The sequence below is a fragment of the Anopheles gambiae genome, chromosome 3 (assembly GCF_943734735.2).
Source record: "Anopheles gambiae chromosome 3, idAnoGambNW_F1_1, whole genome shotgun sequence".
NCBI classification, from domain to species: Eukaryota; Metazoa; Arthropoda; class Insecta; order Diptera; family Culicidae; genus Anopheles; species Anopheles gambiae.
In genome coordinates this window covers 22,489,480-22,515,607 of record NC_064602.1, presented here as the reverse complement: position 1 = coordinate 22,515,607, position 26,128 = coordinate 22,489,480, and the positions used below count along the sequence as shown (strand labels likewise).

Sequence of the window (26,128 nt, the reverse complement as noted above, 5' to 3'; positions counted from 1 at the left end):
TATCAGTTGAAAAAACCACTCTTATAGGTCACGAAGCGCCCCACCAAGCGGCCCACCTCGACGACGACCAGCACCACCGCCGCACCGGAGGACGAAACGATCGACGAGGAGGAGAACGCCGTCGACGGTGAGGACGGTGAGGAGGAGGAGGAGGACGAGGACGTTGGTGAGGAGCAGAACGAGACGGCGGACCACCAGCACGCCGGTGGCAGAAAGATTCGTAAGCATGACGCAACGCAAAGATGCCTTGTTTTTTTGTTGTTGTTTGTTTTTTTTTTGTGGGTCGTCAGGGAAAATGGGGCAAATTCTAGCGTCACGTTCTGTGGGATGACTAATGGCGTACATTGGTTCTATCTCTCTCGCTCTCTCTCTTTCTTCTACAGTTTGTGGCCAACGGCCATTGATGAAGAGTGGACGCGTCGTAGGCGGCAAGGCATCGAAGTTTGGCGAATGGCCGTGGCAGGTGCTCGTGCGGGAATCGACCTGGCTCGGCCTGTTCACCAAGAACAAGTGTGGCGGTGTGCTGATCACGAACGAATACGTCATCACCGCCGCTCACTGTCAGCCCGGGTAAGCAGGGTGGGAGTTTCTCCGGAGACAGCAGTCAACGCTGGAGACGTAGAAGAAAAAGCCATTCCAGCATGTGTTGGATGCACTTTAAAAAAAAGGACGAAAAAACCATTACCTAACTTTCGTTTCTCTATTTCTCCCAATCAAACAGCTTCCTTGCCTCGCTCGTAGCAGTGTTTGGAGAGTTCGACATCTCGAGTGACCTGGAAACGAAGCGCTCCGTCACGAAGAACGTGAAACGTGTCATCGTGCACCGGCAGTACGATGCAGCGACCTTCGAGAACGATCTGGCCATCCTGGAGCTCGAGAATCCCATCCATTACGACGTTCATATAGGTAAGGCAACGGGAACTGTCTTCCTGGTTAAGTGGCTTCGTTTGGCTTCGAAATTGTCGTATACGTGCGTACCTCGTTGGTATGCAGGCCGCTGCCTCGTCGCGCTCCATAATGAACTTCCCTAGTGGCATCGACTCACGATTGTTCGGAAGAAATAGTTACGCTCCTGCTCCCCAGGAGCGTTTGCTCACAAAACTCTCCTCTCCTCACTTCCTTTATGTAATCATCTTAATCCACTCGATTACGTGGGCAAATCACGGCCACATGCGCCACTGTCGGAGCAACGCTGATTGCCCGGACCATTAGGTCCCAGCATCCCCATTCCAACAGGGGGAGAGCCTTATTGACCCCCTGTCTCGCATCTGGTTCCACTTTTCTCACACTTTCCCTCATTCCAAACAGTGCCAATCTGTATGCCAGGCGACGAGGCCGACTTTACCGGGCGCATGGCTACCGTGACGGGCTGGGGCCGGCTAACGTACGGCGGCGGTGTACCCTCCGTCCTGCAGGAAGTTCAGGTAATTAAACCCCTTAAATCATCGCATTCGCAAACAACAACTCGCATTACAACTAATGAGATTTGCTCGTTCCACTTTCCATGTCTGGTGCCGCCTGTGCCGCCCGGGGGAATCGTTCATTTGCATTGGAAACTCACCGGAAATTCTACGCCACTGCTCCACTCCACACCCATCGCAGGTACCGGTCATCGAGAACAGCGTCTGCCAGGAGATGTTCCACATGGCCGGACACAACAAGAAGATCCTGCCATCGTTCGTATGCGCCGGGTACGCCAACGGCAAACGAGACTCCTGCGAGGTACGGACCAGTGGGCTTCCACACTTAACGCTAGCACGTTTGACTTTCCTTTCTTTCCCTCTTTCCCTTCCCCCCTCAAAACGCCGGCTGCTGGCGGTATTATTGATTGGGAGCTTCGGTTAATTAATTTCCGTCATCTTGTGAAAGTATTTCATTAGCATAATCAACAAATATTGCGAGCGGACGAGTGCGAGTTGAAACGGGTTGGCTTGGAAAATGGAGTTCCGTGTTGCATCGCGGGGTGAGTGAGGCGCGGGGGAATTTGTACGTGCTTTTTCCCTGCACGGAAGTATGCTTTTCTGAGCAGAGTGCCGTGGATACGGAAAATCAGGCAAACGAACGGATTCGCCATGAATGTCTAATTATCTTGTTCCGGGTACACAAAGAAGTGTTGTATTTCAGGAACTTCAACGTAAAATTTTCCTTATTTTCTAAAATCTCATTTGAAATGTGTAAAATGAACTCATCTTTACATCCGGACTGGTTGTATGCTAGTTATGAATTGCAAATTGATGCCCCATAATTATGTATTAATGGGTTTTCCCGTCCTTTCTATCAGTTAAATGCATTCAAATAGTCATTTTTTATACTTTTCTTCGACAATCACGGTTATAGACTTCCAAAATTAGTAAAAACAACACAATTGCTTCACCGATTGCATACCTTTAGGCGCTCAGCAAATTTGGTGACGAACGTATCATTATTTCAGCTCATAATTCTTGTGCAATCAATCATAATTGAACAATAGCTTTGATCGCACTGCAATAGGTTTCGGAGACAGAGGATTAGCTTTCATCTAAATTTGCACACACTCTGTGACTATGTGCTCAAGCAAAGCTATACGGCCCAAAATAGCATCATCAAATAAACAGGAAATATTCCCTCCTGCACTCGAACCTTCAGCACAAACCTGCACCAGACGCTGGAACGCTCCGAAATAGATCCTATTACCGTTCCATTATGCGCACAACCGTTACTCTCCGCTCTAATTTGATACCGTTGCATCCCACGCAGAGACGCACACACTCTAATTACCCCAAAATATACGCCACCTGGGTGTCGGGTGACATTTTGCTACACAAACAAACACACACACACACACACACATACAGACACACTCACATGTGATAAAAATGCCATTAGGCTTATAATTAAAACGAATCGATCGTTAAGCTACACAACAGCAACCGGAGCACCAGCAACAAAACTTTAACGTAATTAAATTCCCCCTTTCTTTCCCCCTTCTTCCCCTTGCAGGGTGACAGCGGTGGTCCACTGGTGCTGCAGCGTCCCGACGGACGGTACGAGCTGGTCGGTACCGTCTCCCACGGTATCCGGTGTGCCGCCCCCTACCTGCCCGGCGTCTACATGCGAACGACCTTCTACAAGCCCTGGCTGCGGAGCGTTACTGGCGTGAAATAACAACCTCCACAGGGTGTGTGTGTGCATTCGGAGTGTGTGCATCGGCGTGCAGGATCTAGGACGTGAACAGTATGCGTGCGTGTGTGTGTGTTTGAGCTTGTGTGACTGGAAGATGCAAGTTTGTACGATGCCTTATATCTAGCTGCGCGAATGTATGTATGGAGCGAGTGTACGTGTGCCGTCCGCCTGTTATGTATGTAGGTAGTAGTGTCCCTGGAAAATCCTGGGACAGAGTGCGTATGTGTGTGTTTGTGTGTAACACGTAGGGCGACGAGAAGAGATTAGGTTTAACCTGTTTCACATTACCTGGGTAAGAGCAGTTGCATGCAGCGCCACGAGCGTGCGCTGCAACCGGAAGCTGCAACAAAACGTGACAGTTTCACTGTAGTGGTGTAGAGAAGTGTTTTGTTGTTTTTTGTTCGTTTTTTCATTTTTTGTTCGGGAAGAAAACGATAAGGGTGAAAGGAAACAAATTGCATTCATCGGAGACGTAAGGGGATGTGATTCGGAGTCATTGTTAAGCGTAATTTATATTAATTTATTTAAACAAAAACCTTGTTGTTAGTGGTTCAAACTATTTATTAAACTTAAAGTAAAATAAATAAAAAACAAACAGGATATATTTATTTAGCTGTACGCGCTCTTCCCGCTGGTGCCTGTCCGGTGCGGGAAAGCGCTTAGGGGTGCATAAGAAATGGGAGAAGTAGGAAGGAAGGAAAAAGCAGCAGAAAAGAACGTAGCGCGAGAAGAGGAAAAATTGTAACAGAAAAGAATGAAAACGAACGAAGAAAAGAGAGAAAGCAAATCAAACCTGGTGTAGAAAACGAGCATGTGATTATTTTAACTTAAAACAAATACGAAACAAAAATGCGTTAAATACAGCACAACGATTACAATTGTAGGAAAAACAAACAAACAAACAAACAAATACAAGTTCAACACAACGATCAATCTTTGTACTGTTGCTCGCATGCAGTAACCCATCCGAACGCAGCGTAAACCCATGAAAAATGCATACTAATTAACTTTGTGTCCATTTCTCCTCGTCTTGCTTGCTAACTTTTTCCATCGCCCCCCATCATGCGTCCATCAGTTGGGCTGCTTGCTGCGTACTGGAGCACACTAACGCTCTGCAACAGGTTGCCGCTGGACAGGGATTGCGATGCTCCGTTTTGCTCCGCTTGGACCCACTTGACTCTGGAGTGTTTTGCATTAAATGTGCTGCTGAGCGATTACTTATTCACGACGAGCGCTTGAGTCTGAATAATGTAGGATTACCATTTAAAACAATGTGCATCGAATGTGCTGATTCTTCGGGGATGCCTGAAGGATTGCCCGCGGTACTCAGTCGGTGGGGCCAGTTCCCGCGGGAGAGCTAAGCGAAACTTTTACAAACAGCAAACGTTACACCTGTTGCGAGAGTTGCTTCAGTTACAAGGGAGAGTTATGGACAAAGGCTTTAGTGATAACATCTTCAAAATTAGCGGTAAACGCCCTTTGTTTCATAAATCTTTATGAAAATTAAACCTTGCAAACACTTTCTTTTGATCACATACAATAGATTTTAAGCACTTTAGTGGTTATTTCAATATTTATATCACTGTGTTATCTTTCACGTTTTGACTCCCCTCGACAAAAACAGGATGCTGATACAGAGTGTACAATAATCAATCCTCTTCCACCTGTACTCAAAAGAAAAACTAATATTTAACTATTGAGTAAGGATTAAATGAACCGTTCAGCTCCACCGATTGTCGACGATGCAGATTTTGACCGACTGTAGAGCAAACGGCCACCGATTGTCGACGATGCAGATTTTGACCAACTGAAGAGCGAACGGCTGCAAAGCTGCGAAGAACGGAACAGTCTTGCTTCAGGTGATAGCTAAAAAAGCGATTTGCTTGCACAAAAACTATGAGAACAGGCAGGAAAAATGCGAAAAGAAAAAAAAAACCTGGGTCAATCGCAAAAGACAATCCCTTCAGGGTGCCGAAGCAATCGTTCTGAGCTTTAGTTCGAGTAAGGCCAAAACCGATAGAAAACATTCCAGTATGCTTCGGGCAAATTTGCCGATGCAGGTTGAACATCAATGCAGATGGTTTAAGCTTTCCACTTTTCTCACGAAATCCTTCAAGCGAAAAGAAGCGAGGAAAAAGGGGTGGATACTTTAGTCGGACAGAAATTGACAGGCAATAAATTCTTTTGGCTCGGGTTTTATGGAAATCCTTTGAACGAGGCGATTGTTTTCAAAGGAAATGGAAATTAATATGAGGTGCTTAATTAGATTCAGCATTCAAATTAAATCTGAACGCAAAGGCATATTTATTTATTTTTGTCATTTTTAGAGTGGAAGGTGAAATTTAATCGAGCTTTATTTGCAGTTCTTCCGATTGAATTGGTCGAAACACGAGAAAACGCCTGAAGTTAGGCAACTGTGCACTGAGCAATACTGGGGCAAAAGTAAACATTTCTCCTTGATGACCATCCGAGGTGCCTGAATGTATGCAATATGCTGATAATATGTTGATCTATCAAATTTTATTTAGTGCAAGGTAAATAAAGAAAAAATCCTTCAACAAGAACTAACTTAACTGTGCTGTGGTAAAATCGAACAGAGTGCTATTTATTTTTGTATGAAAATTTTAATAAAATGCCTTAGCTGGAATCAAAAACTAAATTTAATATTTAAACTTCACCTACAAAAATCTTTTCTCTACTGAAACCGACCAGTAACAAACTTCGCCTCATCAAACTTGTTACAATAAATGGTACTATACGAAACATAATACTTCCATCTATTCGTCCTACATCGCCTTGAGCCCATACTCATTGAAAGGCCATCTTCACGTTCACGCCATTCTTTCTTCCCACTACAATATTTACCCTGCTGGAAACCAACACCACCACCGCGTTCATGGCTTACGGTCTGCACTGAGCAAAAACTTGCGTAGCAGGAAAATTTTGCATAAATGAAAAGTTATGTCTACTGTACCAACATGTTCCCAGCGCGTACCATGTAGCATCCTCAGCACAACTCCGACGCACAAAAACCCTTGCGTCGGGAACGTTCTCTGTACTCGAACGCCGCCCGTACACCGATCGGCTCGGTACGTTTTCAACATACTGTAAGTAGCCGCTCTCGTTGGTGGTGGGTGCTTGCTGCACTTTTGCGTACTTTTGCGATATGGCTGCTTTTTCAGCGGGGGGAGGGGGGGGGAACCAACCTTTAGGCAAACAAAATGTTTCGAGCGAGTGAAAACCATTCCCCGATGGCTTCCTGACAGTGCTACGGTTTTGTGAGGAAACTTTTCACAGTATCATAAAGGCAACGTATTATTTGCATAAATGCAACAACAAAATATTATGCAACAGTGGCACCGGTAAGCGAAATATGTAAAATACGCGCAAGAAGCTAAACGGACATTTTACTTCCAACTTTACTTCGAAGAAAGTAACACTTTTAAGCAACACTTTGTGTCTTTCATTTTCAGCTTTTATTGACTCTATGACTGTAGTTAACTGTAATCATTTTCAAGTGAAACTTACTTAATGAATGAATTGATGTAGCAACGAAGCAATCAATAGAACATGGTGGTAAGTAAGTAATAAGCAGTCTATCAGATTTTATGACGTATTTTTGAGACAGTCGTCAGGCAGTCGTCAAACAATTTAATCGTTTTGAACATTCTCCTGTGAACGACTCGTTCCCACCGTTGCAAATTTCAAGATTAAATGAAATAAAATCTGAACAATTAGTGAATTCTCGAGGCTATCTTGCCTCCAATTTCCATGAATCTTTTCGGAAAATCATAGGCAAATCATACACACCAGTTATGTAGTTACATAGAATTTGGCATAAAAGCTACTTGAAACCCCATCCTATCGATATATCCGAGCAAACCATATGGTGATGTATAAATTCCAACAAACCTCTATGGATAGAAACTGTGCAGAATGTGAAAGCAAATAGTCATCCCCAAACAACGACCAGCTTTTTCCGAGGAATTGTAAACATTTACTTCCACTTTTTCCATTTCAGCGATTGACGTGTTGCTGTTTAAAACAAAAACTTCCATTTACCCAAAACACAGCACAGTCGAATTTGCAATCATTCAACGCTTCAGTTGTGCACTGTTTGCATCGTTTTAGCTCATGAATAATACAGCTGATGCACGAGTGGCGTACAAAGCTTCGAGCCAGGGAGTGCATGTACGAAAATGAATAAGAGAACATGACCATGTATAGCTGATGTTGAGTGATGTGGAACGTAATGAAACTGTTTCCCATTAACAGGTTTGCTTGCCAGCAAGAGTAAATTAATTGTGAAAGGATAGTGGAACAATAACTTATTCCAGTGAAACCTGCAAAAGCTCAAATGGGCGAAAGATGATGCAAACCCGATAACCATCATCCTGCGAAACAACTCATTCTTCCTTTTATGATGCGACGCAAATAACACCATTCTTTGTCGAGCTATCGGGCCCGGTTTACGTGTCCGGAAACACATGTAGCGTCCTGCTGTATTCCCAGAATCGACTTAGAAGCGTCATCAACCGTCACCTAAAAACCATGACCATTTCCCGCCACTCCAGCCATCTCTACCAAGAACGTTACGTAGACGGCCATCCTAACCAGCGGAACGAACGCTTCTCTCTTGCATCGTGGACGCGTCGCGTCACGAGTTGAAAAAAATGCGATACACAGGAGCGTTTATGGTGGGCGAGTTTGCGCACATCCCACAGCGAGAGCATGGTGCTTCCGACGGAATACTCGGATCAAGATTCGTTTATTAACTGACGCACACCAACACCAAGAGCCACGAGCTTCCAATGTCGGGAGACGTTCGCGTTTCGTTACAACATAGCCGACTGGAGTTCATCTTAGGCTTCTTTCTTTTATGTTTGTAATTTTCCACCGGAATCCGTACACTTCCCGTTTCTTAGGAGAGCGTCATCCATTGGGTCACTTTCTGCTGATGTACAAGAGGCCTACAATAATGTTTTTGACTGCAGATTCCCAAACAAATCACATCCAAATGGACCATCTTCACAGCGATGGACTGGAGTGGTGTTTTTTGTAGATAGGAACGAAGCAATAATCTGTGCTCTTGTTTATAAAGGATGGTCTTAAGAACCTGTTTTGTTTCATTCATGCTTATTAGGTCAATAGAAGGATTTTCCGTTGAGGATTTTCAAGAATTAGAATGTATTAGTCCGTAAATGCATGGCATGGCGGATCATATATCATAACAATTAATTCGAAGAAAACCCCTTAAGAATATAATAAAAAGAATTTTGTTATCAAATATGCCTATTTTTAGTTGAATTGTTGAGCTCGTTGGTGTAAAAGAACATTTCAATCAACTTTAAAATCTGTAAAATAAACATCAGACGTAAAGAACAGTATATATTTTACAGTAAAATATCAATTCATCTAGTAGAATATAATTTTTTTTACTTAACAGCCTAAACGTTACTCCAAGGAAATTCCCTAATGAACCTAATGATGAACTCAAGGGGCCGCTTTTTTTATTTTCTAATCTCATCCTTTCTCACTCTCGGGAAAGATGCTTTTTCATTTTCCCGAGCTAGCGTGTTACCTTGACACCCTATCGCTCTCGAAGCTACTGCCGAACGCTACCATTCTCTCTCATTCTCTCGCTCTCGCCCGCTTCAAGGATACAAGAAGCCGAGCTTTTGCGTTTTCGTCCTCGGACAATTTAATTCAGCTCCGTCCGGTGCCATTGACAAGCAGTTCACTCTTGACCGTGGAAACGCTCGCTTGCCAGAGCTCACCGACAGAGAAACCCCTGCCAAACGCGCCCTCCAGTAAGGTGCCCTGTGTCCTGCAAAGCTCGTGCGTGTGTGTCTAAGTGTGTGTGCGTGAAAGGTGAAGTTAGTACAGCTTGCGAAGGGAGGCGTAATAGGTGGCGGCCGCGTGGTGAAAAGTAATCGAAAAGCACCGATAATCGGTAGCATCCTGTACCGAGCATCCGGGAGCACCGGGAAGAGGAATCAGTTTGCGGCCACTGCTGCTGCTGCCTGGAACGTCGTCGGAATCGTGTGGCTAGATTGCTAGCAGGTTGCGGGCTAGCGTGTGTGTCAAACCACGTGCGAGCGTGTAAGTGTTTGTGTAGGGGTACTTATTTGTGTGTTAGTGTGTTGATGCGAGTAAATTTCTCATTTTCCAAAAAAGGTCTATTTCCTGTTGTGTGTGTGTGTGTGTGTCTGATGCGTGAAAGTGCGGTGGAAGAAGTTTCAGTTCCCCAAAAAGTGTTAAGAGCAGCAAATCTAATTCCAGTGATTTCCACCTTCTGCAGTGTGACCTTGCAAACCTTTGCTTTAAACGGGTTTAACGAATCACAACCGTAGACGGGCCCATTTGCTTGCTAAAAACGCTCAACGGGACTTCCAGCGGCCAGTATCATTTGGCGTGACTTGGAAGAAGCTTTCTTACACTGAACCCAAGGTAAGGATATATTATTATTCTAGATGGCAGAGAAACTTATTTCAAACGATCCTTATGAGTAAAAATAAAACGTCGAACAAACAAGACATTTACCCCAACATTTGCTTCCCTGCGCCAAATATAACCTTTTGTAGCCCTTTTTAAAATTGCTTCATTTATTTGCCCCTTACGCCGAACAGCAATGATATTTATAATTTACGTTGACATTTGCAAAACCATTCCCCACGGGAGAAAGGGCAAAGGTATCGCGCGGGGTCAACAGAAAATGAAAACGGATTTGTCTTTTACCCAGTACGACGAAACGAAGGTTTAATGTGTGTTTAACCTATAATGTAAACTGACCATGGCAAAGGATAACTCTCATTTATTCATGCCACGGTTCAAATGGCTCAGAAGCGATGTACCATTGCGACGATTATCGTTGACTGCACACCGAAGAATCGATTCGCAGTAGACTGTGAGCTGTGGGAAAATTATACCCCATGGTGGGTGGGAAATAAATTTAGAACTCTTTGTATCAAATATTAGATAGGGTCGCCTTAGGTTGAATGTTCTTGAGAAGCTATTTTGAATTCACTTTAAAATTGGATAAAGGGCAGATTGCTATTTTGAGGTAATGTTGCGCTACGAATTAACGATTCAATAGAACGTCACAATATGAGATCAGAATTTGGAAAAAGACAATCATGGCATTTATTCCTAATATTGCGATTTTAGCACTGTGATATCAACTGACCTTGTTGTTACATTATTTTCATGTCCTAAAATTATAATAAATTCTGGATTTTTTAACTCTTAGAATATCCCTAATTTGTTATGGGATTTTCATTTTCTATTTCAAGCTTTTGTTATATTATCATTATTATTATTATTATTATTATTATTATTATTATTATTATTATTATTATGAATTATACCTACTAGTGAATCATGTGAAATCATCTCACTTCGTTGAGGTCACAATATTAAATAATTGAAATATATTTTGAATGTCCATAACAAACATCCCTGAAACACTGATTCCTTCTATTGCCTCAAAAACATGTACTTTGATGCATGAGACATAAGGTCATAATGACCACTCCCTTCTCCAGGAATTAAAGTTGTTACTGTGATAAAAATCCCACTCACTACGGTCGCATTATTTCAACAGCACATCAACGACGCAAATAGCGCAACAATGTTTTTGTTTATTTGCTAATCGACTCGCCAACTCAACTAAACAAAACAAAAAGCTCACCTGAAACTTCTATAAAGATGCACATCATTCATCATGACACACCTTTTCACTTGTTGATGTGCTAGTCCTTGAATGTATACACACACACACAAATACGAAGAAAAAATACCCTGTCATTAGGTGTTTCGTTTTCATTGGGGCGTGTGATTGATGAGTGTGTTCGTCTAACAGACACATTTATTTTAGGCGTAGTCCTTTTACCACGATAAACATCGCACAGCGGGTTTCTATGTCCTATGACGTTGGTAGTGAATGGAACCAGGTTCAAAGGACTTTTATGAAGATATTTGTACGATTTTTAAACGGACATTCCTTAACAAAACTAGTCAAAGATCATCCTACAAATTCATAAAACACTCAGATAAATACAATTCTTAAAAAAAAAGATTAGCACACATGACAAGAACATGGAAATTTCTTACCACAGTTTGCACTATCCAAACGAGCACATCTGACCACTTTGGCTTGGTGCTATTTATTCTTTATTCATTATACTTGAGTTCTTTTTTTATTTGTTAATGGATATTCTCCCCACTATCAGACATCTTGCACGGAAGTCAACAAATAATCACCATCAGCAAGAAAAACCCTTTTCCCCATCGGGAGGTACAGTGTGTTATAGGTTGGTTCTGGTCGTAATTAAAACATCCCGCATCCTCTTCTCCACCGCATTAATGTCCATCCTCGGGCACATTCACAAGCCCCAAGAGGTGACGCTATAAAGGTCATAATGGGTTCAACTTTGCACACTTCCGGCAATACCGCCCCGGTTCCGCCAGGATCTTATCGCCGTGATACACACCACACACATACACGCCTCGGATGAGTCACAGTCGGCCGATATGAGAGAGAGAGTGAGAAGGGTGGTGTTGGCAAAAGTTTCATAGTGCGAAGTAGTTTTCGCTACGTTGCGTTGCAATATACGAAGGAGGAATGATCCCTACCACCGAGTAAAAGCAAGCAGAAGGCAATAAATTCTAGCACGGCTTGTACGTGTGCTGTTGTATTAATTTCCTGCCTTTCTGTTTGGTGTTTAGAACTGTGATTAGCATCAGGAAGTTGTGCAAAAGAATGATTCAAATAGAACATAGGCTTTTTTTGTAGATAGCCCCAAGGATTGATAACAAAAAATCCCACAAAATTCAATAAACAAGTTCTTGAACATTAATCATTTTCCAACCAGCAAAATAACGCTAATTTTTAGTAACCTATGACCTCTATTCAAAGTAAAAAAACACGCACATAGCAGCACAGCCGAAACAGTTTCCTTCTTTGCTAGGCTCTTCTGTTTCAACGCCCCTCTCCAAGCGTCAATCATTACGGTGTCACAGCCATGCATACCTATGCAAGAACCATTTCAGTAGCATCGGACCGTTACACTCTCCATCCAAACGCTACCAAACACCACCAGCGCTTGCTACCAGCCACCGTAAACCATCAACTCTCATCCCATGCCTTAGCTGCATTATGGCGTCAACAACTTTTCCTCGACGACTACGACGACCCTGCAGTGGTAGGTGCGCGGCTGGTGCCCGTTAGCTGTGAATGTCATTCACAATCCTGTCAGGACTTTTGCCCGGTTCTGCTCGGTGCGCTCGGTCGTGGTGCTGTTGTTTTTTGCTGTCGCTTGTAGCGTTCAGCAGCCTTCAGGTGTTCGGATAGCATTTTCAACTGCATTTTCACCAGCAGAATGGAATGGGGCGAAGCAAGAATTAAAAAAAAATCCAGTCAGTCACGACTTAGTAGAAGATTCAAGTTCACTGAGTTTATGGTTGGCACTGGGTGCACTTGAACTGGCAAGTAATTTGCATATATTCCACATAAATACCCTGCCTAACGGTTGACATTGCGCTGCCGGCTGACTTGCACACGGACGGGGGCTTTGCGGAAAAAACGGAAACCATTGCTGTACGGTGAAGAAATAAATCTGTATGACCGTTTTTTATGCCTCACAAAAGCAAAGTTTTTTTTTTGCTGAAGGTGGCCACACCAGCCAGGCAAGCAAAAACAAAATACATACTCTGTACGTGCTGCACAAACTGTCCCAGTTGACTTATCGTGATTGATTGCTGTTAGAAACTGTGGTTAGTGTGAGTGTGTTTGTATGTGTACTTTTGTGCAGAGGAATGAAAAATGGTGTTGATTGAGAGAAGAAAGTTTAGCATTCTGAAGAAATTCACTCGGGACGGGCGCTTATAAAATGGCATCGAATGCGGTCGGTGAAAGTCTAGCATGGTTAAGAAACCATTTCCGGAATCGTTTACTATTATTGAGATAGAATTCAGAATTTCCTGCAACACAAACTTCAGTACCAATTTCTAGCATAGGTGTGATATGCCTATAGACGTATTGAACACGTTTTAGTTCAGTACAAAGTATCTACGTTAGATGTTAACACAGAAATCGCATTTTGAAAAAATCACAGAACAACTAAGTCCATCGAATAGTGTTGGGTACTACGAAACTTTTTGATGGATATAGCAGCGATTTAAGTGCTGCTATATCCATCAAAAAGTTAAATCATAAGGAGAATTATTATTTCTTCAGCTCAGAAACTCTTTCTAGTTCAGAAATGGTAATCACATTGATCGAAAAGCGTTGTTTACATTAAAGGCGTCATAACAACATCATAACCCTGTAAATTGCTTCCAAAGAATAACCAATCTCGATGTCAAAGGACAACTTTCGTACTCGCAAGAGTTATAGAAGTAGGGCACCTAAAGAAATAAATAACAATTAACGGAAATCCCCGAATTTCTTAGGACAAATCTGGTAACATTTATATTTATACTTTGACCAGAGTTTTCAACACATTCAAACAAATCATCTTTATTTACTGATCTGACACTACACTCATGTTGTATTCCATGCCTAACAACAAGGGTATAACTATACTGCTTAAGTTTGGACTTTCTGTTCTTATGTCCTTCTTAAATTCTCCAATCGAAACTCTCCGTTTCAATGATCATGTTGAAGCTTTGCATGCAAAACCAGTTGTTAGCGGTAAGGTTAATAATATAATACAAGTTGAAGCACAAGTTCCATACAACCAATTGTACGCAACAAGTTAGTGACTAAGACCTAGGCTTAAGCAATGTGTTTGACAAGTAGTTTTTAGAATGTGTTACATGGCTAAGCTAAACAGACAGCAAAGCACATCACGTAAGCTAATCAATAGACTACGACTACCAGTACGACACAAGATCATAGTTAATTTGCTGTAGCAAATTAGAAAACTCTAAAAAAATTGAATAATAGTCTTAGTTTTAGCTCCACTTATTGCCCTAAATCATAAAATAAGGGGTGTCGTGCGAATGAACTAAAGTAATGTTTAAAAACATAACAACATATGTCCAAGCTCGTCTTATCTTTAACCCTTGTGACTTCGTTTACAAAAAACAATATTATATATGATTTTTACTATCTTTCCTTCTACTATTCCGAATGTGAAACGAACTACATCCAGCATAAACCAGCGTATAATAATGTTTAAAAATGTATAGAAAAATATCTCCATTAATGCCTAATAATAATTCTCATATTAATCTGACCATTCTTCTCCTTTTCCTCACTAGCAGCACCATTTTCAACATGAAATCTCCTGCCCTGTGGATGGCCATCGGTGCGATTCTACTCCTTGGCGGAAGTGTGAACGCATGGGGTGGGCTGTTCAATAGGTTCTCACCGGAAATGCTAGCAAACATGGGCTACGGCAGTCATGGAGGATCCTACCGGCCACAATCGTTCCTACAGGTATAGTATCATCTGTTATCGTACTTTTAAGTTCATGATATTCAAATATTCGTGGTAAAGTTGTGAAACATTTTAAACCAAACAGCACACCAAGCGAATGTATGTCAACCTGCAAGAGTAACTTCCATATTGGACGATCTTTTTTGGTCGTGTCTTTGCTTTGTTCTGGTGTGTTCGGATCGAAATCGAATTTTTATCATGCTTTTATCAACACCTACACCACTCCACCCATTTAATCGATAATCGATTTAATCGGTCAGCCCCGGCTGACCACACATCCAATAAAATATTATTACCTTCCGGCAATTTCTTGCTTTGTTTTTTTGTCCTTTTTGTCTTTAATGGCCGTGAAAGGTAGGAGCTCGTTTCTTCCCTTTTCTCCATTAAGCATAATAACCATTGCAAAGGGCTTTTATTTTCGCCTCCAATAATGTGATAAAAGCGTAAGATTGTATCCCCCAAAAGTCCCACATCTTGTTCCACGTAAATTGGCTCAATAACAGTGAACATAGTCACATGCGATTTTTTTGTGGAATGTGCGGCACGGTAAACCAGTACGGTGGTGTGTTGCAATATCTTTATTGCGCTTAAAGACATCGAGAAACAGATAGTGAGTAGAAAGGAATCAAATCAGTGTTATCTATGGAAACAGTTTAACATCTCGGACACAGTCGAGCTACACGCAGTTATAAAACAGTTTAATGCAGTGTGTGTGTATGCAAGAATCATATTTACTGGAAATTGGGGTACATATATGTGGTATGATATTATTTTAATATATTATGAATCATCATTGGAGATCACTTATGTTGAAAGATATACTCTTAAAGGTTAGCTGCCTTGTTTGTAAGTAATACAGTGATCAAATGTCAGACGAAAATGGGCAATTGCACAATATTATTGAACAATATTACACAAATGCATGTTATATAAATGATCGTGACTATAGTTTAGTAAATGATCTCAGAATTTAACTGTTATTACTCCAGTTGTTGAAGTTATCATCTTTACACCCGAAAAAGATTCAGTTTTGGATGATCTTTTTAGTCTATCGTTGTTTTAGCCGACAGGACGATTTTGGTCAACTTCAACTATATATATAATTAGTTTTTATATGGTATATTTATATAGTGCAAGAATGCAACATACTTTTTCCAAAATAATAACTACATTTGCTCTGCCAAATTTGAAAGAGCATTAGGAAATTCTTAAGCGCATTCAACCACGTGTAGTAATTTCATGATATTCGCTTACTTTTTAAAGTAAAAAATTAATTTAAAACAAAAAAAACTTTCTCTACTAAAGCATCTTATGTGAAACAAATTACAGTATCTTGGAAATAACTTCGAACTTTTCATTCCAACTTCAATTTGATCCAACCCATTCTGGTGTCCGTAGCCTCTCTCGAACGTGCTGAGCCATTGGGCTGAAACTATGTCAAAGAACATTCCCGTTGCTTGGGGAATTTCAAGCCCCACAAAAAAAGTGCCCAAAGAAGGGCCCAGCCGAAGGGGTAATAACATTTACATGGTGATTTAATCAACCGCCAACGCATATCACACATGCCGGTCCGTCGGGCACTTTCCCCCTTTATTCCGCGCGCCAACGAGAACGTTGATTGAAACGAGCGCACCTCCCACGGTATGGAAAGTTTACCAATCTAAAAGAAGTTCCGCAACCATGTTTCATGTTTGCATAATTCCAAATTTGGATCCACACATGGTTGCGAGCACGGCGGGAGTTTCTTTCATTACCGTTTTCACCGTTGCCACACCTTTTCTCTCGTGTGTCGCGATGTAAATGAGTTTTGGCAAGCCTCTGCTGTGTATGCTGTCGTATTACACCGTAAATATCGATCAGCACGATACGACCCTGCCCGCGCAAGGGACGAACAGTGCTTGTATAATTTAATTTGGATTTTTCTCTTTTTTTTTTGCTGTAAAACAGCTTTTCTTGTGAAAGCTTATAAAGTGTAACGGATTGTTAAGCAGCTTACATTTTCCTAGATGTATTTAAATACATTCTCGTTCGGGTAGCATTAAATGTGATCGCTCGTTGTCGCTCTAATGCACTTTTGTAACTCCTTTCCTTTCTACTTGCAGAACGAAATCCTGGACGAAGAGCAGCAAAGCCCACGCTACGAGCCGGATCCGTGCTATCCCCGGGCGTGCTCCGCCAACGAGTACTGCTGTCCCGGATTTATCTGTGTAGCCGTGGACGATGGTAAGCCGCAACGGTGCATCTACGCGATGGTTTTACACATTTTTGTTTTTCCTTCCAAACTGTCTCTCTATCCTTCTCGTTGTGTCTGCTCTCTGTGTCATCTCCTTGACTGTCTTTTCGATGTTTCTATATATTCCGACTACTTTTACAATCTTTATGAATGTGCTTCCTTACCATTCCGTTGATGTTCTATTTCAATTCACCCATTCTTCAGTGCATCCCGAAAGCTCTGCTTTTCTGCTACTGAAAGGCTCATAAATCCATTCTTTATCGCCACAAAAAAGCAAGTGACAAGCAATCATGGCACGGAATGTCATGGCGAGCTTAGTATCCAAGTCTTTGAGACCTTTGGGGAAACTTCTTCGAAGGATCATTGTTGACTGCCACTGGATGGTGGTAAAAGCTGCTCACAAAAGCACAAATGTCACACAAAAAACCAACAAACAAACAAGTGACAGGAACCGTCAGGCGCAAAGATTAAAAAAGTTTAAATAAGCCAAGGTTTCGCGGTTTCCTCCGCTGTAAACAGCCGCTTCAAAGCCGCATCTGTTCCGAGGACGTTTGGTGAGCTTTTTCCCCGAAATGCTCCCAACCTTTAGGCGATGATTTATCATTTCATTACAACACAAGAAAAACGAACATGGAAAGCTCACACAAACACACACAAAGTTACGCTGACAACCGCAACTAATTTCACTCGCAGCGTTACCTTTTAATATGGCATTACAAAGCCGGAAAGCTGCTCGTTCCGTTTACACCAGGTGAAATGATTAAAATCAGCTACTCCGAAAAGGAGTAACTTCAACACACAAATGAACAACTCCCTCGTACCGCTCTCGGAAGCGCGCGCGCGTGGGAAGAAAGTCAATTAAATTCTAATTACATTCACTGGTTTCACCTCGTCCTGTTGACGAGTGGGAAGCGGTTGGGGATGCAATCAACCGATGTTGTCTTTGAAGCACGAACCGGTTCGCCCCGTTGCCGAAAGTGACCGGAAGCGTGGGTTTGAAAATTAATTATATATCCATATGATATTTTTATGACTTTTGGGATCAACGTTTGTTGTGCGAAAGGACCGCCACACAATCTAGTGCCCCGTAGAGGTAATCAGGTTTCATCATGCGATGGGATTATTGGATCAGGTTCGCTATTTCGCTGCCCTCTGTTGGGTCCTTCCACAGATTCCTTTTTTTTGTTTCACGTCATAAATAAGGTAACAGAGTTTGTTGTTTTTTCCCTGTCTGCAAAAGAAGCTTCCGAGAAACTCGTACCGTTCAAGGTGCACAAATCTCAATTCTGGCCTCCACAGCTTTATATGCTTGACCCTAATCCGCTATCATTTTGATTTTCGCCCTTTCGCCAGCAACGTCCGAGAACGTTGCGAAAGGGCGCTCTTGTCGATTTTCCTTTCCCATTGCTATGGAACGGTTTTTCCTTTCAGGATTGTTCCACGTTACACATACACGCAGGGTTGGAGAAAAAAAAGACAATACACGAACGATGGGTTCGTCTGCGTGAACACTCTGTGAAAGTCATTGTCGGCGCCTTCGCGTCACTCTCTATTAAACCTTCATCTTTTTAAGGATCATTTCGGTGGCTTACCTTGATTTAGCCTTTAGCCTCGGCGGAAAGTGGTAGTAAACAGAAAATAGCACAAAACAATAGAGAATGGTGAGGGTTCGATGTATCGCTGTAGCGGAAGGAGCGCTTTTAGCTCGACAGGAGAAATGATGCCTCAACTCTACGAACGTTATTACATTTTCGGGCTTTCGTTGGCGAAATTGGTGCAGGATAATCATTTATTTATAATCTCTTACTAACGGTCAGGATCCGCTCACTATGTGTGGGTGTTTGAATTGGAATCCAGTAAATCCGCCGAGAAAGGTGTTAACCCGATAATGCTATCAACTTAGCAGCAGGGCATAAAAAAGAGAAAGAGAGAAGGTTAACGATGAACTGATAGCGAATCAGGCCGGCAAAACGTGTATTAGATTATATAAATCAGACATGCAGCTTCAACCTGGATCATATTTCAAAGCTTTCGTAAGGGAAGGCGCCGAACGACTGGCGTTGTACGAGATCGTTGTATCGTACAACAGCTCGCGAGTTCGGGGTGGAAGAAGGACTAAGAAAAAAGCGCCCGTGGGTATCGAGAAGAAGTAAACAAATTAGAGCAAAGTGGATCGAACGTGTGCTATTACGGTGTTGTAATTGAATATGATGAAAAAGAGGAACCTATTAAAGGTATGCATGCCTTAAAGGTAGAATTTGTAGAATGTTCTTTTGTAACCAATGCGTTATTTAAGACTTTCTATAAAACAAAAAACCTTTTCAAATTATACTCAATATTTATTAGTTTAATCATTATGTGCTTTTGCTTTACTTTTAGGAATATTATTTAAGATTTCAAAAACTATAATAATCCTGCATTATAAAGGTTTATATAATTATGTCGAAATAAGTAATGAACTAAATATAACATTATTAATTGAAAAGTAGTCATGGTTAACATTTTTAACAGACTATTAAGCTTGTGAAGAAGTCCTGTTCTGTTTAATCAAAATGAAGCCTTTAGGTTTGATTTTCTATAAATTATGGGGCTTCAATTAAACCTCAAAAAAGTTTGGCAAACAACATGCCAAAATGCTTTAAAATGCTTCAATTTAAATAACCATGCACCTAACACCACACGGAGGACATAACGAGCTACGGAATCATGAAAGACGATAAAACCAACTTGAAGTAAGCTTATGACTAAAGATGCATACTGTACTTCAAAAAATCTAAACGAAACCAAAAACTAATGGCATTATGCTAGAGCTACTTTACGCTAAACTGCTTACCAACACGCAACATAAGGCCTTGGAAGTCCAATGCTTTTGATAACATGTTTTCATAATGGTCATTACACGTGTTAGGCTGCTGTCTAAGTGAACTCACGAATCAAGAATTACGTTTAAACGAGAGCATTTTGTAATGTTCTTACTGGACTGGGGGATCTTTTTCTGATCTTATAACGTATTGACCCATTTAAAACGGACTGCAATGCTTTTAAATTGCTCTCTTTGTAAATTAATGACTGTTATGATATAATGAAACAAGAATATCCATTTAAGCTCACCTCATTCTAGCTACTAGCTTCATTTCACTACCCCCGCTCTACAGCGTCTGCAGCGCTGCAGAGGCGTCTCCAAACGTGGAGCACATGTGGTGTGTATGTGTGTGTGCGCGCTAGTCACCACATAAACATTATGCGGCAAAAACATAACAACACACCCAACTGCCCCTGTCTCGCATCGGGTTGAGTTTTATCCATGTTTTGCAGCGTGTAACATCCTTCCCACTCAAAAATAAAACAAAATGCAAAAAAGAACGACCAAAAAGCGTGTACATATTCTCAGCTCTGTTCGTTTACGGTCCCTTTGCTGCGGGCCAATCAACTGGCAAAAATAAACCTCACTTTGCTGAACCTCGTCATTCAAAGTCTGCACCATCCGATCTCCGTACGGGCGTAAGAGACTGAATGTGCGTGCTGGAAGCACAATGACATGACGCTGGTCGTTTAAAGTCACATGAGAGACAGGTAGGGGGACCCGGCCGGTTTGTACCATGACAGCCAGTGAATGGTTTATGAACCTCGGAGCGTAGGACGAATACCGACCACGTCACACAGAACAGCTCGTCATAACAGAGCGCTGCTGAGGGCCCCTGGGGGAGCTTTTAATTTTTTGCCCCACCTTGTCGCTTCCCCGAACACTGTGCGCCTTACCAGTGAGATACATTTTACTTTCCTTTGCTTCGTCCGGGTCATCCACTCAGTATATTCACGTGTGTGTGTATGTTATTCTGTGGGTAGGAGTAATAAGTCAAAGATTGCCGCCCGTCATTCAAGTCCTTTGGAGTCGTGTATCTTGTTGGAGTTCTGTTAAGGCCACCTATCTGCATACAAACCCCCAAACGAGCGTTTTTTTATCGAAGCGGACATCGAGTTCGAGTGTATCGATAAGCATCGCCGCACAAATGTGACATGGTCCCATGTGTGTTACGCTCGTGTTCGCACAGCAAGCTGTACCAGCACAACAGGGTCGAACAGCTCGGGGCGTAGCGTCCATGAATCGTGTCGCTCGCTCTGCCACTAACAAGAACCATCAGTAAAAGGGGGAAGTCAACCCCTTCGACAGCACACAGGAAACAGGAAATGAACATAACGCTGTACGTTTTGTTCGAGCTCTTTTGTTTGTCCAGCAGCGCTCGGCTTGGCCTCTGTTTCCACACAATAAACATCACTTTGTTCAATTGAAACACGACGAACCATGCACGAACCTGCACGAACTTCCCAAAGGATGAGCCTGAGCATACGGATGTAATTTGTTTTGTGGATTGGTGGTTGTTCTCACCGGATACGGAGGATGGTGTGTGTGTGCAATGGGATGATAAATATATTTTCTTTTTACATGATTGGAAAACAGGACGGGCGACGGTGGAGAAATGGTCCTGGTGATGATTGGGTTTTTTTCTTCTTTTTTTGGTCGGTGGTGTTAAAAGCGATGGAGATATTGACAACAATAGATACAGTAAATAAAGTTGTTGTGCGTAAACAAGGAAGTGTTCTATTCTGCTGTCTTTGTTACTACAATTATTGCTTTAGTATATTGAAAGATACATTTGTTCATTTTATCTCTACTGTACAGTAAAATGCTTTCGACAAGTATTATTATAACTCAATAAAAAAGATTGACTAGCAATTTCTTCTTCTATTTTTGCATAATGTTTCGATACAAACTTGTCCCAATGTGCCTTGGCATTCCTTTTGAAAAGCCTCAAACAGTCGAACCAATGTTTTTTGGTCGCCTGCGCCATTTTCCCCATGCGACATATCCCATCTATGTCCGTACACAAATTTCCCGATCAAAAACCATCATCATCTTTGACAGTATGACACCGTTCCGGCAAGTCGGACACCGTTCAAGGGCGGCACACTAAAAATAACACCATCCATCCTTCATCAACGACAGGTACCGGGCGTCTCCATGCAAGATCGATTGCATTGTCATTTGGCGCGGGAGGCTTGCTTCGAGCAAAAAAAAAATGCGCCCACATCAATCTGGTTTGATGTTCTTTTACAAGAGAGAGAGAGAGAGCAATCAAAAAAGCGTTCCAGTGCGTTCAATTGATGTATTTTATTGTCTGGAAAAATGATGGAAATTTCCAACCGCCTTTATGGTTTATGTTCTGCAGAAAGTAGCAACTTCTTATTTCGATGTAACACACTGTTCTCGTATTTTCGTGTTTTATGTTTAAAGTTATTTACTTTATACCTATATTAGCCTTGCCAGATCTATTACTAATTCTTTTATTGGCAGTTACGGTTATAAATAAACGTATTTTATATCTGTCATACAGAAATACAGAAAGGCATCCTTTTGTTTCAAACTGCTATAGTAAACTGATTTAAGTCCCCGCAGTATCATTCTAATTGATTTATTTATAACATTTGTGTTATTGATAATTTTACTCAACTAATTCTAATATTTGCATTAAAAAAATGAACAAAAATTGTCGATTTTTCATGGGCGTGAACTGCACTTTAAAAAAATAATATCCCATTAGTCAGCAGACCAAATGTGACACCTTTAACAGTCGAACTCTAACGATGATGTCCAAAAAAGTGAAGCAACTTCATTTAGAAACGTGCACGATCAAAGAACGGCACCCTGTAGCGTCTTAAAAGGACTCCGTGCGGCTGTTTGTGGCCGTCCCATAAGCCTGTTCTGGTTTCTACAACATCTTGACACTATTAGACAACAATCAGAGCATCGAAAGAAAGCCCAGTTCCGAATGGCCGACGACCCTAAGCGACAAGAAGCTCCAAATGATGCTGACCGACCGAGAAGATCGAGGGAAAAGTCTCTACATCACTGTGTTCGCTTGACTGGGAGGTCGATGCAACCGGCCAAAGATTGAAATAGTACCTTGGAAACATGAACAAACATATTAGGAAGCAGAAATCGAGTTCACTGGCTTCGCAGCAGCAAGCAATGACGCCAAAACTCATTCTGATCATTTTAGGCGAATTTCGGCGGAATTTCTATATAACACACCCTAGCTAGCGAACCGGTCCAACCGGTCCCAGCTGTGTTCCATCGACATTTTCTGGACCAAAATGATGAAAAAGCCCTACTTCAACAATTTTGTCACAAAAACTGAGCAGGAATTGATAAAAACTGAAAGTAGATCTTAAAAACATACCTACACGCATGTATTCGTCCGCCCGGACGAAAATTCCTGACTGACGAAAGACACCTCACAAGGTCGTAGATTTATTTTTGCAGCTAAGCTTGAATAATTTCCTTTGAAATAATGTCAATGGAAGGAAATTATCTCTATTTTTTGAGTCCATTTTTTAATGCAAACGTTATTCCATCAACCCAAAAACTGTTGATTATTTTGGTACAATTTTACCTCACACATACAAACAATATTTTCATACACCTCTAAAGTCATTTACAAACCATATCCACCATTTTGTTCCGCCGTAAACCATAACCAAAAACCGATAAAATCTCTCATCCGGGAATTTTAACGTAATGTGTTCGTAAACTCGACAAAAACATCCAGCGATAAATCGAAACTGTCGTCCCCACATGCATACTTAATGAGCTAATCATGCGAGCGATCGTAAAAAGATTTTCACTGCGAGTGTTTCCCAGCTGAGAACCCAAGCTGAATAATAAATATTTAGCATCGTTTAGCGAATGCATTGTAAAATTCACCGTACCGGGGACAGGTAATATAAATAATTCGAACGAATAACACACAACAGCGACAGCGCACATTTCTCATCAAACGCTCTTGCATGACACGGTGAAAACTGCCATCAACATTAATTGCTATTTTCATGTCGTAAAACTACTGCTTACTCTTTTCCTTCAATGTTTTTTTTTTTTGTTCCATTCTGTGAAAGCAAACTTGTTCAACTTTTAATACTTTCCATAGCTGCTTTTCGCTTTGTAACGGATGTACTTTCTCCTCAACTTTGTCTTACCTTCTTCTGTAACATTCGGTGTTTTGAGTGTGTGTGTGAAACATGTGAACCGTATGTTGTTGTGCCCACTACTCTCGACGAATCGAACGGCAAAACTAATCGAATCGAATTCCCTTCTCTCCTCCCGACCATTTCTTCGTTCGTGCGTTCGTTGTCCGGTTCTTCTGTTGTTTTTTTTTCTTTTCTTCAATTTCTACCCAACAAAATAAAAACCCACCAAACAACCAAACAATCCTCGCCAAAACTATTTCGTACGCAACACACCACACCATAAGTTTCGCCAATTTCAGTCAGGGGAATGTGCATGCCACTGTACGGACGGAAGTATGGCGAGCTGTGCCGGCACGATTCGGACTGCGAGTCGGGGCTGGTGTGCGACATTTCCGCGCTGAGCGGTGCCAGCGTTTGCCGGCCGCCAACCATCGTGGCCAAGCAGTACGGCGAAGATTGCATCACGTCCAGTGACTGTGATATTACGCGGTAAGTTTTCGTAACATAAAACCTTCCAGCTTTCAGTAAAAAAAACCCAGAAAATAAAAACTTCAAAAGATTCAAAGGTATTCAAAGGAATGTTTGTAGCAACCATTAAAATGGTTGATTTAAAAGCTAGCAAAGTATAATCTCATAATCAAGCAAGTCTTTTGTGATACGCTAATCCTGCTGAGTACTGGATAAGCCTGTCAGAGATCAGTCCACCAAAGGCAAAGGGACGCCGAACCCATCACGTTAAGATGATGATGGAAAGCGACAATAGACCGTTTGAAGAAGAAAAAACCCAAGCTCCGTGATTTACTTTTCCCGTCTTTGCTTTCTTTCTCTCTCTTTCTCTCTTCTTATCTCCCATCATGGTGCCTGAACCAACACACAGCGGACTATGCTGTCAGGTGCAGAGAAGACATCGACAAGTGCCTCGTAAGGTAAGGAAGATTGCAACAATAGTGTTTTTTTCTTTCTTTCTTCTCCCTGTTGGTTTTTGTCCATTTCCCCCCCCCCCCCTCTATTAAATCGGCGATATCTTCTATCCACCCTCATCTGGGAAATGATTTTCCTAACGAGGGAAATTCGCTTCAATTAACCTCTATCATCATCGCGCGTCGTCACCACGACCCCAAACGACGGGTGGTTTTGCTAGCTGATTGTGAATTACCGTACCGTATTTCTTGGGCATATATTGCTTTATGATTGATTTTCTATTCTATGCTATGCTTCTTTTTTTCCACTGCAGGTATGCTCGTACTTCAAAGATCCTCTGCTCTGCGTTGGAACGGTTGCTGCCGATCAGGTAAATATGGTAACGACGGCAATGACATGACACAGCAGAACCTCGTTAGGAATGTCAGGAGCTATTGAGCATTTTTAACATATTGAAAAGTTTGAATTTCATTTATCAATGAGTGTGATATCAATTTACAATATTTGATAAACTTTGTTGTGTGTGGCATTATAGATTAAGCTATTAATATTACATTAAATACAAAGTGTTTGAGTTTTATTTAATTTAAATAGGCTAGTAGACATTTTTTATTAAACTGATGACGTTAGCAATAAAAAAATAAGCTTAATTAATGCGAATTTTAATGCAACTCCTGAAATAATTCTCTTTGATTCATTAATTTGCCATTTTTATTATTATTGTCATTGAAAGAATTACTCAGACGATTCTTTGAAGTTTTAAAAGGAATTATAAAATATTTCTCGTACAAAAGACTTGCTCAAGGATCAAATTCCAATTTGCTCAAATATTTGGGCAAATATCTTAATCGAATATTCTCTTAAATCCCAATCAACATTACTGTAACAAATGAAACAGTATTAAGTTCTAAAACGTATCCTTCTCTTCGTCGCTCTCGTAAAACAGGTAAAACACCAGATCGAGCATACTGCTGGTGAGAAGCGCATCATCTACAACAAGCACTAAACCAGTGGGATGTCACGCAAAACGGCAGCAGCACCCAACAACCATGCAAAAACGAAACATCGTAAATCAAACCGAACATTCCGAATCGTGAGACAAATTATGACCCTTTAAACCTGGACAGCCTGGACAGCATAAACGCTGGAAGCGTGTAAAAAAACACACACTTTTACTCAACTCTTATATGAAGTTCGTTCATTTACCTTGCCCCCACAAACAAACCGTAGCGCCAAAAGGAAGAAAATTAAAATCAGAAACAAACTATAAAAAAAACTACGAGAGCAATCAAAATTAAGTGGAAAGCGAAACATGGGTTCGTTTGCAAACTGAATAAAATTCT

General features: G+C 41.5%; 2 protein-coding genes across 7 annotated transcripts in view; both read left to right on the top strand.

The window, feature by feature from the left end:
* Positions 1–4,091, top strand: part of LOC1279956 (serine protease filzig) — a 38,058-nt gene extending 33,967 nt beyond the window's left edge. Inside the window, exons 3-8 of the mRNA XM_061658196.1 lie at positions 28–220; positions 384–570; positions 722–906; positions 1,309–1,424; positions 1,603–1,722; positions 2,980–4,091. Of these exons, the coding sequence (XP_061514180.1) occupies positions 28–220; positions 384–570; positions 722–906; positions 1,309–1,424; positions 1,603–1,722; positions 2,980–3,144 (966 nt within the window). The 3' untranslated portion in view covers positions 3,145–4,091. The remainder of the gene's footprint in view (positions 1–27; positions 221–383; positions 571–721; positions 907–1,308; positions 1,425–1,602; positions 1,723–2,979) is intronic.
* Positions 4,092–8,873: 4,782 nt separating this feature from the next.
* Positions 8,874–26,039, top strand: LOC1279955 (prohormone-3). 6 transcript variants are annotated; one of them, XM_061653936.1, is made up of 8 exons: positions 8,874–9,264; positions 9,464–9,612; positions 14,431–14,605; positions 16,708–16,828; positions 24,149–24,353; positions 24,742–24,790; positions 25,099–25,155; positions 25,732–26,039. In XM_061653936.1, exons 3-8 carry the CDS (start codon positions 14,444–14,446, stop codon positions 25,789–25,791), a joined length of 654 nt encoding a protein of 217 aa, XP_061509920.1. In that variant the 5' UTR covers positions 8,874–9,264; positions 9,464–9,612; positions 14,431–14,443; the 3' UTR covers positions 25,792–26,039. The 6 variants fall into 6 exon arrangements, with proteins under 6 accessions (XP_061509920.1, XP_061509922.1, XP_061509919.1 ...); XM_061653938.1 differs by having other exon boundaries at positions 9,445–9,612; XM_061653935.1 differs by having other exon boundaries at positions 8,875–9,264; positions 14,428–14,605.
* The last annotated feature ends 89 nt before the right edge of the window (positions 26,040–26,128 follow it).

Excerpts from the sequence above, each read along its gene's own strand:
- LOC1279955 (XM_061653936.1), top strand. The coding sequence starts at position 14,444 with ATGAAATCTCCTGCCCTGTGGATGGCCATCGGTGCGATTCTACTCCTT. Across the intron at positions 14,606-16,707 it reads GGCCACAATCGTTCCTACAG|AACGAAATCCTGGACGAAGA; the intron begins GTATAGTATCAT and ends TTCTACTTGCAG. Across the intron at positions 25,156-25,731 it reads GAACGGTTGCTGCCGATCAG|GTAAAACACCAGATCGAGCA; the intron begins GTAAATATGGTA and ends CTCGTAAAACAG.